Source organism: Trachypithecus francoisi, unplaced genomic scaffold (genome assembly GCF_009764315.1).
Source record: "Trachypithecus francoisi isolate TF-2019V2 unplaced genomic scaffold, Tfra_2.0 Lachesis_group20, whole genome shotgun sequence".
Lineage (NCBI taxonomy): Eukaryota > Metazoa > Chordata > Mammalia > Primates > Cercopithecidae > Trachypithecus > Trachypithecus francoisi.
The window spans coordinates 13123132-13135573 of record NW_022681466.1 but is presented as its reverse complement, the minus strand read 5'-3'; the positions used below and the strand labels follow the sequence as shown (position 1 = coordinate 13135573).

The following is a 12442-nucleotide window of genomic DNA, read 5'->3' as shown; positions in this document are numbered from 1 at the left end:
AACAAGAGTAGCAGCTGAATGCTCCCCAGTCACACTCCCCTGGGGTGGGGAATGTGGGGGAAGGAGCAGGAGGTTGTCAGTGGTCACCCACAGAGAGGTGGTGAGGACTCCAGGCTCAGGACCTGCCCCAGGCTGGGAGGCTAGGTTTGCTGTGGATTGTGGGGTGGGGCGAGGGAGGCCAGGACGCAGGGGAGAGGCCGGAGCTGTGTGTGGCCAGCGTTGCTGGGGGGGCATCCACTAGGCAAGGGGAATAGGAGTGCGCCAGTGGACGGTGGGCGGCCCGAGCAGGGCTAGCAGGCTAGCTGCCCCAGGGCAGATTGCAGGGGCTGCCATCTGGATGACGCTGGGGCTGGCGGGGCTGGGTCTCAGCCCCTCCACCCGTGGGTTGAGACCCCCACAAGGGTTGGAAGCAGGAGCGCTGACTGAGACCCGGGCCCGGTCTGTCCCCAGATTGCAGCAGGAGGGAGTCCAGGAGCCAGGGTTGCCACGGTGTCTCCGTCAGCCTCGCCATGAACCTGGAGCCGCCAAAGGCTGAGTTCCGGTCAGCCACCAGGGTGGTTGGGGGACCTGTCACCCCCAGGAAAGGACCCCCTAAATTTAAGCAGCGACAAACCAGGCAGTTCAAGAGCAAGCCCCCGAAGAAAGGCGTCCAGGGGTAAGCAGAGTTGGGGGATGGGGCCTCTGAAAGCTGCACAGGAAGGGGAGGCACAGCAGGGCCTTGGGCCACTTTACTGGGTGAGTGATCCGAGCCTCACAGCTGGGGTAGGTAGGGCGGTGCCTGAGGGCCTGAGCAGGGTTGGAGGAGGGGGAAGGGGAACTGGGGGCTCCTGTCACCCGCTCCAGATGCTACTGCCAACCATGCTTGGAAATATAGCCACTGCCGGCCAGGCGCCGTGGCTCACATCTGTCATCCCAGCACTTTGGGAGGCTGAGGCAGGCAGATCGCCTGAGGTCGCAAGTTTGAGACCAGCTTGACAAACATGGTGAAACCCTGTCTCTACTAAAAATACAAATTTAGCCAGGTGTGGTGGTGGGCGCCTGTAATCCCAGCTACTCGGGAGGCTGAGGCAGGAGAATTGCTTGAATCCGGGAGGCAGAGGTTGCGGTGAGCCGAGATCGCGCCACTGCACTCCAGCCTGGGCAACAAGAACAAAACTCCGTCTCAAAAAAACAAAACCGCCGGGCACGGTGGCTCACACCTGTAATCCCAGCACTTTGGAAGGCTAAGGCGGGCGGATCACGAGGTCAGGAGATTGAGACCATCCTGGCTAACACGGTGAAACCTGTCTCTACTAAACAATACAAAAAATTAGCCGGGCGAGGTGGCGGGCGCCTGTAGTCCCAGCTACTCAGGAGGCTGAGGCAGGAGAATGGTGTGAACCCAGGAGGCAGAGTTTGCAGTGAGCTGAGATCACACCACTCAAACCATACACCAACCACGCAGCCCCTCCGTACTCCCTCAGGGCACGCACCTGCCCAGCACCCTGGTGCTTGCACCTCCTTTTCTGGGCCTCAGCCCCATGATGCTCGGGGTAGCAGACTCACCCTGGGTCTGTGAAGGACGCCCCCTCAGGCCCACCAAGCCTCGGGAGGTTGGGGAGGAGGCGGGCCTCTGCCCACTGGGCTCCCAGACAAATGCCTCATCTCCTAGGAAGGCTAGAGATGACCTCAGGCCTCAGGCTGACTGAGCCAGGGCTGGGCCCCGCCATGTCCCTGACTGCTGTATCCTTGCAGGTTTGGGGATGACATCCCTGGAATGGAAGGCCTGGGAACAGGTACGACGGCTGCCAGTGCCAACCTGAGGTCTGCCCAGGTCCCACCAGGCACACCGAGCACGCCCAGGGCCCAGTGCAACCCACCTCAGCCCCCACCTCCCTTGCTTTTCACTTAAGAGACCCCCAGCCTGTCCATCACTTCTTCCCCCAACACTGAGCTCCAGATCCACTGGATCTGGAAGGTGAGGCTGTTCCCATTTGGGACACTTGTACCAGGTGAGGGGAGGGGTCTGGGAAAGAACAGAACGCCTTGCTGCCTCCTCCCCCTTCAGCAATCCCCACCCTCCTCTGGTTCCCTCCCCTGGACCTGCTGCACCCTCCTTCCCCTACAGCCAGTGTGTCCCCATAGGAGGGCCCCACGCCAGGTTCTGCACGCCCCCACTCAGCACACTGTAGGGCTACACCTGGGCTGTGGGAAACAGGGCCATAGGGGATGGGGGTCCCTGGGCCATGGAATCCTCTCTGATCCAGGCCCCTTTCTCCCACAGACATCACGGTCATCTGCCCTTGGGAGGCCTTCAACCACCTGGAGCTGCACGAGCTGGCCCAGTATGGCATCATCTAGCGCCAGGCCCTGCTGAGGCCCAGACCCTCCCCCTCCTGCCCTCTGTGCTCTAAACCCTCCCCTCCTGCTCTCTGCGCTCTAAACCCTGCTCAGGATTCCTGTTGAGAAGTCTCCCTAGCCCAGATGGCACCTGGACACCAGTGTGGGATTGTGACCTCAGGTCACCCCTACATATTAATACGTCACCAGGAACCCACCACCTCCCTCCAGGATGCCGCCTTAGGGGCTGGCCAGGCCCTGCTCAACATCGGGCCCACCCCTCAGTCCTGCCTGCAGAGAGGCTTGGTGAGTCTCCACTCCCAGGGAGAACGGGAAGTGGACCCCAGATCATCCCCTCCTCCCAACTGGAAAGCTAGGGCAGGGTCTCCCCAGAGTGCCTCTGCACCCCAGACCCCTGTCCTGCCTGTATGGGAGTGCAGAGGAGCTCCCTCTCTCTGCATCCCTTCCCAGGTGGGTGCCCTTGCTTTGGAAATGCTGGGTAGCAGGACTCCAGGTGTGTACAGTGACCAGATGAGGCCCCATGCTTATCACACCAAGGGGCCATCCTTCTCAATACAGCCCGCCCTTGCAGTCCCTATTTCAAAATAAAATTAGTGTGCCCTCGCCTGCCCGTGGCATATTTGTGCATGGGACAGGGCCTGTGGTGGGGTCACTTGAGCAGGAACACATGGGTGAAGGGGTAGGCAGTGGGCAGTGGGGCAGGAGAGGCTGGCCTGACTGAGCGGGAAAACAGACCTTGGGCTCACACCCTCACTGAGCCTTGCTGGTGGCCCTGAGACATGCAATGTCAGGCCATGGCTGGGTCAAGGCAGAAGGCCTTGGTGCACAGCCAGGGGCCATAGTCAATGAAGCATGCACGTGGCTGGAGCAGGCCTCACAGAGAAGGTGAGATGGGACATGGCTCATGCTACATGCTGTGAGGCCGGAACTCCTACTCCCAGCTCACAAGAGAGAAACTGAGGCACAGTGACACTAGCAACTCCCCCAGAGCACCCAGCCAGCTTGTCCTTAGACAGCGCCCACTAAAACTGGCTGTAGCTGGGCATAGTGGCTCATGCCTATAATCTCAGCACTTCAGGAGACCAAGGCAGGAGGATCACTGCAGCCCGGGAGTTCAAGACCAGTATGGGCAACATAGCAAGACCCTGTCTGTATTTGAAAATAGCAATAATGAGGCTGGGCACCGTGGCTCACGCCTGTAATCCCAGCACTTTGGGAGGCCAAAGTGGGCAGATCATTTGAGCTCAGGAGTTCAAGACCAGCCTGACCAATACAGAGGAACCATCTCTATTAAAAATATAAATTAGGCCAGGCACGGTGGCTCAAGCCTGTAATCCCAGCACTTTGGGAGGCCGAGACGGGCGGATCACGAGGTCAGGAGATTGAGACCATCCTGGCTAACACGGTGAAACCCCGTCTCTACTAAAAATACAAAAAACTAGCGGGCGAGGTGGCGGCGCCTGTAGTCCCAGCTACTCGGGAGGCTGAGGCAGGAGAATGGCGTAAACCCGGAGGCGGAGCTTGCAGTGAGCTGAGATCTGGCCACTGCACTCCAGCCCGGGCGACAGAGCAAGACTCCGTCTCAAAAAAAAAAAAAAAAAAAAATACAAATTAGCGTGGTGTGGTGGCGCATGCCTGTAATCCCAGCTACTTGGGATGCTAAGGCAGGAGAATTGCTTGAACCGGGAGGCAGAGGGTGTGGTGAACCAAGATCACACCATTGCATTTCAGCCTGGGCAACAAGAGCAAAACTCCATCTCAAAAAAAAAAAAAAAAAAAAAATTGTCTGGGCGTGGTGGCAGGCACCTGTAGTTCTAGCTACTCAGGAGGCTAAGGTGGGAGGATTGCTTGAGCTAAGGAGGGAGAGGCTGCAGTGAGCTGAGACCCTGCCACCGCACTTTAGCCTAGGTGACAGAGTGAACCCTGTCTCAAAACAAAACAACAAAAACAAAACATGCCCATTTGTGACTGAGATCCCACTCCTGACACCACATCCAGGGGGAAGCAAGAGCTCTGCAAGCTGGCCCAGCAGCAGGCGCCCTCACAGTAGCCCCGTTTATATGGACCAGTCCATTCACAGAAAGGGCCAGATCTGACTCTGGACAGACCCTCTGGGATTCCACTTACGGTGAAAGCCCAAAACAGGCCCCACGGGCCCTGGCAATGAAGTCAGAGCAGGGCAGTCTTGGGGCTGAGCTCGCCGGCAGGGGCTGGAACTCCCCGTTCGGACCTGTGGTGGATTCACAGGCTTAGATGGGTAAGAATTCCCCACGCTGCCTCGAAGATTGGTGTCTTTACTGTGTGAATGATACACCCCAATGAAACATTTACTCTTTCCCCAAAAATGCACTTGGCAGGGAGAGGCCTGGACCTTAGCTCCACCACCACGAGCCCAGAAAGGGTGGCGGCCCCAGGGGAGGGAGGTGCCAGGAGGTGGGAACTGTGCGCCTGGGGGGGAGTGGGGGTTCGGAGGTGAGGGTCAGCTCCAGGATTTCCTCCGGCCCCTCGTGCTCCTCACGCCAATACCGTGGGTTTGCCGGGCGCCCTTCGTTGTGGGCTGGCGTGGGGGACGCAGAGCGCGCGGCGTGGGCAAGCTAGGTAGGTCCCACGGCGAAGTCTCCGGAAGCCGGAGCGAAATCAGGGGTCGGCGGCGGCGGCGCAGGCAGCGCGTTTTAGCCAACGGACGGGGGTGCCCCCTGTATCCCTGTGCGTGGCAGCCTCGGAATCCAGGGCGTGCGCTCAGCCCCGGGCGGGTTTGGCAGCGGGCGGGGCGCCGGGGCCGGGGCTCTGGGGGCCAGCGCGGTCCTCCCCGCGCGCTCCGGGGCCCGACGCCGCGCCCCTGCGGGCAGCGAGTACCCGGAGCAGCCGGGCGACCAGCAGGAGCTCTGCGCCCTGCAGCAGCACCACCGCGATTGCGTAGCCGCCCGAGGCCGCCAGGTTTGCGCGCAGCCACCGCCGGAGCGGCGGGCCGCAGCCCTCCAGGTGCACCACTCTCTGAGCTGCGTCCGCATCCAGGCCCAGGACCCCGAAGCCGCACTGGTCGTTGACAGAGGCTCCATCTTCTCGGGGGTCGATGCAGCAGGAGGCAGGAAGGCTGCAGGCCTGCACCCCGGGGGAGCTGCAGTTAAAGTACCTGCAAAGTGCACGGAGGCGTTAGTTCTGGCGGGGAGGGCCCGCTCTTCTGGGACCAGGCACAGAAGCCAATGTCGCCTACCCACGTTCACTCTTCCATGGCCACACAGGCACATGCACACACGTACATACATCCGCATATTCGCACACACACCTGCACACACGGACACACACAGCACCTGGCTCTCTATAGCGTATCCCTGTGCATGGCAGTCCTCCAGCTTGCAGGTAGGGGTGGTGGCTGTGTTGACTAGCAGGAGGATATTTAATGAGACGGTTGAAGGGGAAACAGACAAGCATTGATGAGAGGACCTCCCTCCGCAGAGGCTGCTGAGTTCATTGAGAAGGTAGAGTTGGAGCGGGGGAGGGTGGATGGAACTCTGGCAGAGGCTTCTGGAATGGTCCACAGGTCTTACTGGGAAAAGCAAGGGCTTGAGAGGCAGTACCCGGCAGTGGCAGAACGCAGGGGCAGGGGAGGAGCTCCCAGGGTGGCTGGGGAGTGTTGATCTCATCACAGCCCAGGTCAGGCAGTCCCCAGGTGCCCTAGGCATCCACTGGTGTCCGGGGCTCTGCACACGGGCCCAGCAGACCTGCAGGCTCATCCCCATGCCCTCTCCACTCTAGAAGAGTGTTCTCCACTTAGGCAGGGGAGGGGGTCGAGGCCAGCAGCAGAGGTGGCATCACGACACTCTAGGGAGGCTGCCACCAACCCAGTCACACTGGCCAAAAAGCAACCTATGTGGTGGTTCGCAGAGTCTGGAAGGACCCCACCTGTTAGCCACTGCTGGGTCCCGATGGCCAGTTTTCAGAGTCGCCTATGACTTCAACTGTTGTGTTCAGCTGCCCCGATACCTGCACCAAGAAGGCTTGGGAGACAGAGTGCATATCCTCTGTCCTGGGTGTGGCACGGAGAGTACGTGCTGCTTGGGGTGTGCATGCGCTGAGGATAGCTAATGAAACAGACAGCTACCCTCCCTCCAGTGCGCCGAGATCGAGCCACTGCACTCCAGCCTGGACGACAGAGCGAGACTCCATCAAAAAACAAAAACAAAAACAAAAACAGACAGCTACCCTCAAGCAGAACATAAGAAAATCCTGCACTGGATCCTAAATGGACAGCGTTTAATCACACTCACGGCGGAGGGAAACTGTGGAGTCAGATTCCGGAATAATGTCCGGAATTCATCTGAAAGTCATTTTCTTTCTTTCTTTCTTTCTTTTTTTTTTTTTCGGGACGGAGTCTTGCTCTGTCACCCAGGCTGGAGTGCAGTGGCCGGATCTCAGCTCACTGCGAGTTCCGCCTCCCAGGTTCACGCCATTCTCCTGCCTCAGCCTCCTGAGTAACTGGGACTACAGGTGCCCATCACCACACCTGGCTAATTTTTTCTATTTTTTAGTAGAGATGGGGTTTCACCGTGTTAGCCAGGATGATCTGGATCTCCTGACCTTGTGATCCGCCCACCTCTGCCTCCCAAAGTGCTGGGATTATAGGTGTGAGTCACCATGCCCGGCCTTTTTTTTTTTTTTTTTTTTTTTTTTGAGATGGAGTCTCGCTCTGTTGCCCAGGCTGGAGTGCAGTGGTGCGGTTTTGGCTGCAACCGCCACCTCCCGGGTTCAAGCGATTCTCCTGCCTCAGCCTCCTGAGTAGCTGGGATTACAGGCACCTGCCACCACTCCTGGCTAATTTTTGTATTTTTAGTAGAGAGGGGGCTTCACCATGTTGGCCAGGCTGGTCTCAAACTCCTGACCTCAGGTGATCTGCCTGCCTCGGCCTCCCAAAGTGCTGGGATTACAGGTGTGAGCCATCGTGCCCAGCAGAAAAATGACTTTCTAAGTCTGCGGGTTCAGCTTCTCCACTAAGATCCTGGGTAGTCCTCCTGGCCCTGGCAGGGGGAACAGAATCACACTGGAGGCTGTGGGGAACGCAGGGCTGACTGGGGCCCTGAGCCCAAGGAACAAGGAGAGGCAAGCACCCCTGTACCTTGTGTGCATGACACGTGTGTGTATGAACATATTTCAGTTTGAGTGTGTGCCTGAGTGTGAGGCCGTTTTGTGTGTGCACATGAGAACATGTTCATGTCAGTGTAGAGGAGTGTGTAGGTGTGTGTCCACACCCATGAAACCTGTGAGCACGAGACGTGTCCGTGTGGATATGTGTACATGTGGGTATATGTGTGCATGCATGTGGGCATGCACGAATGCCTGTGTACATGTGAGTGACTGTGTGTACACACACGAGGGTGTGTGGCCTCTGGGATCCTGTGGCGGCCCTGTCCCTCGCCCACTCCAAGACTCACAGGTTCTGCTGCCAGTCCTGGTAGGAGGCAGCCCCGCAGCACTTCAGCCCCAGCTGGACTTGGTCGAGAAGGAAGCGCAGGTCTGCGTCGTCCTGGTAGTGAGCGATGGCCACATGCAGGGTGTGCTCCAGGCTGTCTTGCAGTGGGCCCCAGAGGGCCACCACCAGAGCCCCTGCCAGGGCCTCAAGCACCAGGAAGGCAAGGATGCCCCCGGAGAAGCCATGTAACAGGCAGGTGTTCTCACAGAGGGCGCCCAGGCAGCCAGCCAGGCTCACTGCGCTGACTACCAGCCCCCCCAGTGCCAGCCCCAGCATGGGGTCTGCGGGCAGGGGCCCCCCCAGATCACTTCCCAGAGACCCCTTGACGGCCAGGCCCCAGAGCCCGATGGCCAGGGCCAGCAGCCCCAGCAGGGAGAAGAGGAAGTTGGAGAAGAAGATCAGATACTTGACACAGCTGCTCCCTATGGACAGGGAAGGGGCTGGTCCTTTCCCGGGGGTGCCCCTCAAGGCCTGGCGCTTGGTCTCCGGGGGACAGCAGCTGCAGCCCCAGGCGTCCGCCTGGTCCTCCCAGGGCACTGGATCTAGACAGCCTGCGGTGGGTGGACTGTGCACAGAGAGGGGCTTCTGGCCTGCAGTTTCCTGCAGAGGGAAGAGTAACAGGGTGAGACCGCATTCCCCCAGACTCTGTGACAATGGTGAGGGTCAGGGAAGAGCTCAGTGGCAGAGCCCTCAAGGGATGGGAGGATGCCGGATGGCGGAGGGCAGAACTGGAGCTCAGAGATGTGGACAGCCAGGGGCAGGGGGCCCTCAGGGCTGTCCTGCTTGGCTGGGCAGCAGAAGGGACCATGAGGGCCCCAACTCTGCTGCCTATTAGTGTGTGGACCCCCACCTTTAGAACAGGGTGATGAGCAGATCCTGAAAGGCTGTGGTGAAGACCAGGCAGGGTGGCACTCAGTGAACACACCCACTCTCTCCCAGTCCTACGTGTGGTGGCTGCGGCCTCCCTGGGTCAGGGCCACCCTGGCTTTCCTGCAGTGCACAGGCAGGGCTGCTTCCCCAGTGTTTGAAACAGCATCTGTCTGGATCAGTCTGTATGTGCCTGTAGCATGGACCTTGTGTAAAGGGGTTCCCTCACCAGCCAGAGGGGCTGGCCCACATGGCTGCCCTTTCCCTTTCCCTCTGAAACCAGTCCTCACATCCCAGCACCCACTCATTCAGCCCCACCAACAGCCCACACCGAGTGCGGACATGGCACTGAGCCCTGCTGCCAAGGACAGGACAGTGCCCTGCCCAACAGGCTCCCAGGACAGGGAGGAGGGTGTCCAGGAGCCCAGGGAGACCATCTGAGGGCTTGCAGGGCCTTCAGAGGGGACCCCCTGGCCCACTGGCAGGAAAGGCCTGCTGGTCTCTCTCTGTGGGGGAAGAGGCAGCCCTGCAGGTGCCCAGTTCTGCCGGGAACAGAGGTTTTTGAAAAAGGAGAATAAGGAGCCATGGCTGGGCTGGACGCTGTGGCTCATGCCTGTAATCCCAACACTTTGGGAGGCTGAGGCGGGTGGGTCACCCGAGGTCAGGAATTCAAGACCAGCCTGACCAACACGGAGAAACCTCATCTCTACTTTTAAAAAAAAAAAAAAAAATTAGCTGGGTGCGGTGGCACATGCCTGTAATCCCAGCTACTCGGGAGGCTGAGGCAGGAGAATTGCTTGAACCCAGGAGGCAGAGGTTGCATGAGCAGAGATCGCACAACTGCACTTCAGCCTGGGTGACAGAGCAGGACTCCATCTGAAAAAATAAATAAATAAAAATAAAAAGAAGCCATGGCTGTGTGCTGGGCAAGGATCCTATTCCAACCCAGTTTCACCAGGAAGAAGCTGATTGCAGCATCAGGCTCTCGGCTCACTGCAGCCTCAAACTCCCGGGCTCAAGCCATCCTTCCTCTTCAGCCTCCTGAGTAGCTGGGACTACAAGTACTGCCACCATGTCCCGGTAATTTTTTGAAATTATTATTATTATTATTATTATTATTTTGAGACGGAGTCTTGCTCTGTCGCCCAGGCTGGAGTGCAGTGGCCGGATCTCAGCTCACTGCAAGCTCTGCCTCCCGGGTTCACGCCATTCTCCTGCCTCAGCCTCCTGAGTAGCTGGGACTACAGGTGCCCGCCACCTCGCCCGGCTAGTTTTTTGTATTTTTAGTAGAGATGGGGTTTCACTGTGTTAGCCAGGATGGTCTCGATCTCCTGACCTCGTGATCTGCCCGTCTCGGCCTCCCAAAGTGCTGGGATTACAGGCTTGAGCCACCGCACTCAGCCAATTTTTTGAAATTATTTTTTGTAAGTCAGGCATGGTGGCTCATGCATGTAATCCCAGCACTTTGGGAGGCCGAGGAGGGTGGATCACGAGGTCAGGAGATCGAGACCATCCTGGCCAACATGGTAAAAACCCGTCTCTACTAAAAGAGTCAGCTGGGTGTGGTGGCGTGTGCCTGTAATCCCAGCTACTCCAGAGGCTGAGGCATGTGAATTGCTTGAACCTAGGAGGTGGACGTTGCAGTGAGCCAAGTTTGTGCCACTGCACTCCATCCTGGTGACAAAGCCAGACTCCATTTAAAAAAAAAAAAAAAAAAAAAATATATATATATATAACATTTTTTGTAGAGACAGGGTCTCGCTACATTGCCCAGGCTGGTCCTGAACTCCTGGGCTCACGCAATCCTTCCTCCTCAGCCTTCCAAAGTGCTGGGATTACAGGGGTGAGCCACCGTGCCCGGCCCCACAGGAGGGTTATTTATCACCCCCAAGACCTCAACAAGTCACTTGAAGCAAAAGGACAGGCTGCCAGTGCCTGGTTGGCCAGACCGGGGCTGCTGTGGCCAGAAGCCGTTGGAGGCTGGCTGCAAGGGACGTTTGCCTTCACCCCCTCCTGCACCCTGAGCCAAAGGTTGCCCCCAAGGCCCTTAGGGAGACCTGGCAGATCCCTTGACCAGAGGCCAGCACGGGGCTGACAGAACTGTAGCAGTGGGGAAGGGGGAGGGGGCTGCCTAGAACCACCCCCCAACCCAATCTCAGCATTGAGGTGTGGGGTGGCACCAGGGGCGGGGGTGGGTGCGAACCCAGCCCAGGGACTTCCCTTGGGACCTCAGGGCTGGGGACATCTCCAGCCTCAGGGCAAGGCCACTTGGCACTGCTCACCTGGGGCAGTAAGGGGCTCCTCTCCCCTTCCTCCATCCTTGATGCTGGAACAGAAAGCCCCCAGCACAGGCGCCGGGAGAGGTTCGCTGGCTCCTCTGCGGCTGGGCTGCTGGGCTGGTCCTGACCGTGGCCCTGGGCTGGTCTGTGAACGGTGCAGCCCTGGGCATGGAAATGGGGGAGCTGCGAGCCCCACCCAGATGCCGGAGTCACAGTTGAGTCATGTGAAGAATCACATTTTAGAGCTTAAGGCGGCCTCTGCGTGTGGAGACACATTTCTCCCCAGCCCTGGCTCTGTGGATCCGTTAAGCTCTGCGCAGGTGCGATGTTTGGGGGCCAGCCTTGTGGCTGTCACTGCAGGGCCCCCAGGCGGACTTCAGCTCTGCAGGATCAGCAGCTGCTCCATCAGCTCCCAACCAGGGAATCAGACCTCGGCAAATTGGTTCCCAACCCCAATCCCAAGAGACCCATGGGCAGCCCCAGTGCCAATCTATCCCCCGGGTTTGTTCACTGCACGAATGAAGCAGCGTCCACCCACCAAACCACCTCCTTCCTGGTTTTTGTTTTTGTTTTTGAGACTGAGTTTTGCTCTTGTTGCCCAGGCTAGAGTGCAATGGCATGATCTTGGCTCACTGCAACCTCTGCATCCCAGGTTTAAGTGATTCTTCTGCCTCAGCCTCCCTAGTAGCTGGGATTACAGGCATGTGCCACTGCGCCCAGCTAATTTTCTGTATTTTTAGTAGAGACGGGTTTCTCCATGTTGGTCAGGCTGGTCTCAAACTCCCAACCTCAGGTGATCCGCCCGCCTTGGCTTCCCAAAGTGCTGGGATTACAGGCATGAGCCACCGTGCCCAGCCCTCCTTCCTGGTTTTAAGGTACTGGGCTTGGGGCTTCCCCACCTCCTGAGCCTCTCAGGAGCAGGAATGTGCTGTGGTCACCACTGTGTGCTTATGCCTGGACTAGGGTGCTCCAGGGATCTCTAACGTGGGATGCCACCTGCCACCAATTCTGTGCCACCTTGGGCATGCCCCCTCCCCAGCCTTGCTGGTTCCATGTGGGATGTGTGAGGTGTAGATATGTCTGTCAAAGGTGCTGGGAGCTCATGAGACCTCTGGAGGTCTTGGGCAGAAGAGACTTCAAGGAGAGTCTCGCTTCAAGGAGAGCCTCTGCTTCAAGGAGAGCCTCTGCACATTTTCATGGCAAGAGAAAGAGTGAACACCTGGGATCTGCTGCACACCACATGCTGTTTCCACCGTCACCTTGCCCCTACGCGGGTGTGTCAGCTTCTTTTGTTTGACTCTCTCCTTAGCTGTATCCACCGCTGATCTTGCTCACCACTTGACAATCCAGCCAAATGGGCGGCTTGCTGGTCCCGGGCCTGGCATCCATGCTGTTCCCTGAAATCTCCTCACTGTGCCATCCCTGTCATCTAGAGCCCTCCCTGTCTCCCCAGCCAGCTTCAGACCATTTCCTCCACAAAAGCCTCTTC

General features: G+C 58.4%; 2 protein-coding genes across 2 annotated transcripts; one reads left to right on the top strand and one right to left on the bottom strand.

The window, feature by feature from the left end:
- The first annotated feature begins 77 nt into the window (after positions 1–77).
- PDE6G (phosphodiesterase 6G) lies at positions 78–2945 on the top strand. The gene is made up of 3 exons (XM_033182611.1): positions 78–655; positions 1735–1775; positions 2264–2945. Exons 1-3 carry the CDS (start codon positions 510–512, stop codon positions 2338–2340), a joined length of 264 nt encoding a protein of 87 aa, XP_033038502.1. The 5' UTR covers positions 78–509; the 3' UTR covers positions 2341–2945.
- Positions 2946–4614: 1669 nt separating this feature from the next.
- On the bottom strand, positions 4615–11591 carry TSPAN10 (tetraspanin 10). Its single transcript, XM_033182609.1, has 3 exons — positions 10957–11591; positions 7770–8407; positions 4615–5473 (listed from the first exon to the last, which is right to left on the bottom strand). Exons 1-3 carry the CDS (start codon positions 10990–10992, stop codon positions 5080–5082), a joined length of 1068 nt encoding a protein of 355 aa, XP_033038500.1. The 5' UTR covers positions 10993–11591; the 3' UTR covers positions 4615–5079.
- Positions 11592–12442: the final 851 nt, after the last annotated feature.

Bases quoted from the DNA above. Each gene is read 5' to 3' on its own strand.
- PDE6G (XM_033182611.1), top strand. From the start codon at position 510: ATGAACCTGGAGCCGCCAAAGGCTGAGTTCCGGTCAGCCACCAGGGTG. The intron at 656-1,734 runs GTAAGCAGAGTT...GTATCCTTGCAG, and splicing joins CCGAAGAAAGGCGTCCAGGG to GTTTGGGGATGACATCCCTG. The intron at 1,776-2,263 runs GTACGACGGCTG...TTTCTCCCACAG, and splicing joins AATGGAAGGCCTGGGAACAG to ACATCACGGTCATCTGCCCT.
- TSPAN10 (XM_033182609.1), bottom strand. From the start codon at position 10,992: ATGGAGGAAGGGGAGAGGAGCCCCTTACTGCCCCAG. The intron at 8,408-10,956 runs GTGAGCAGTGCC...TTCCCTCTGCAG, and splicing joins GGAGCCCCTTACTGCCCCAG to GAAACTGCAGGCCAGAAGCC. The intron at 5,474-7,769 runs GTGAGTCTTGGA...TGCACTTTGCAG, and splicing joins CAGGACTGGCAGCAGAACCT to GTACTTTAACTGCAGCTCCC.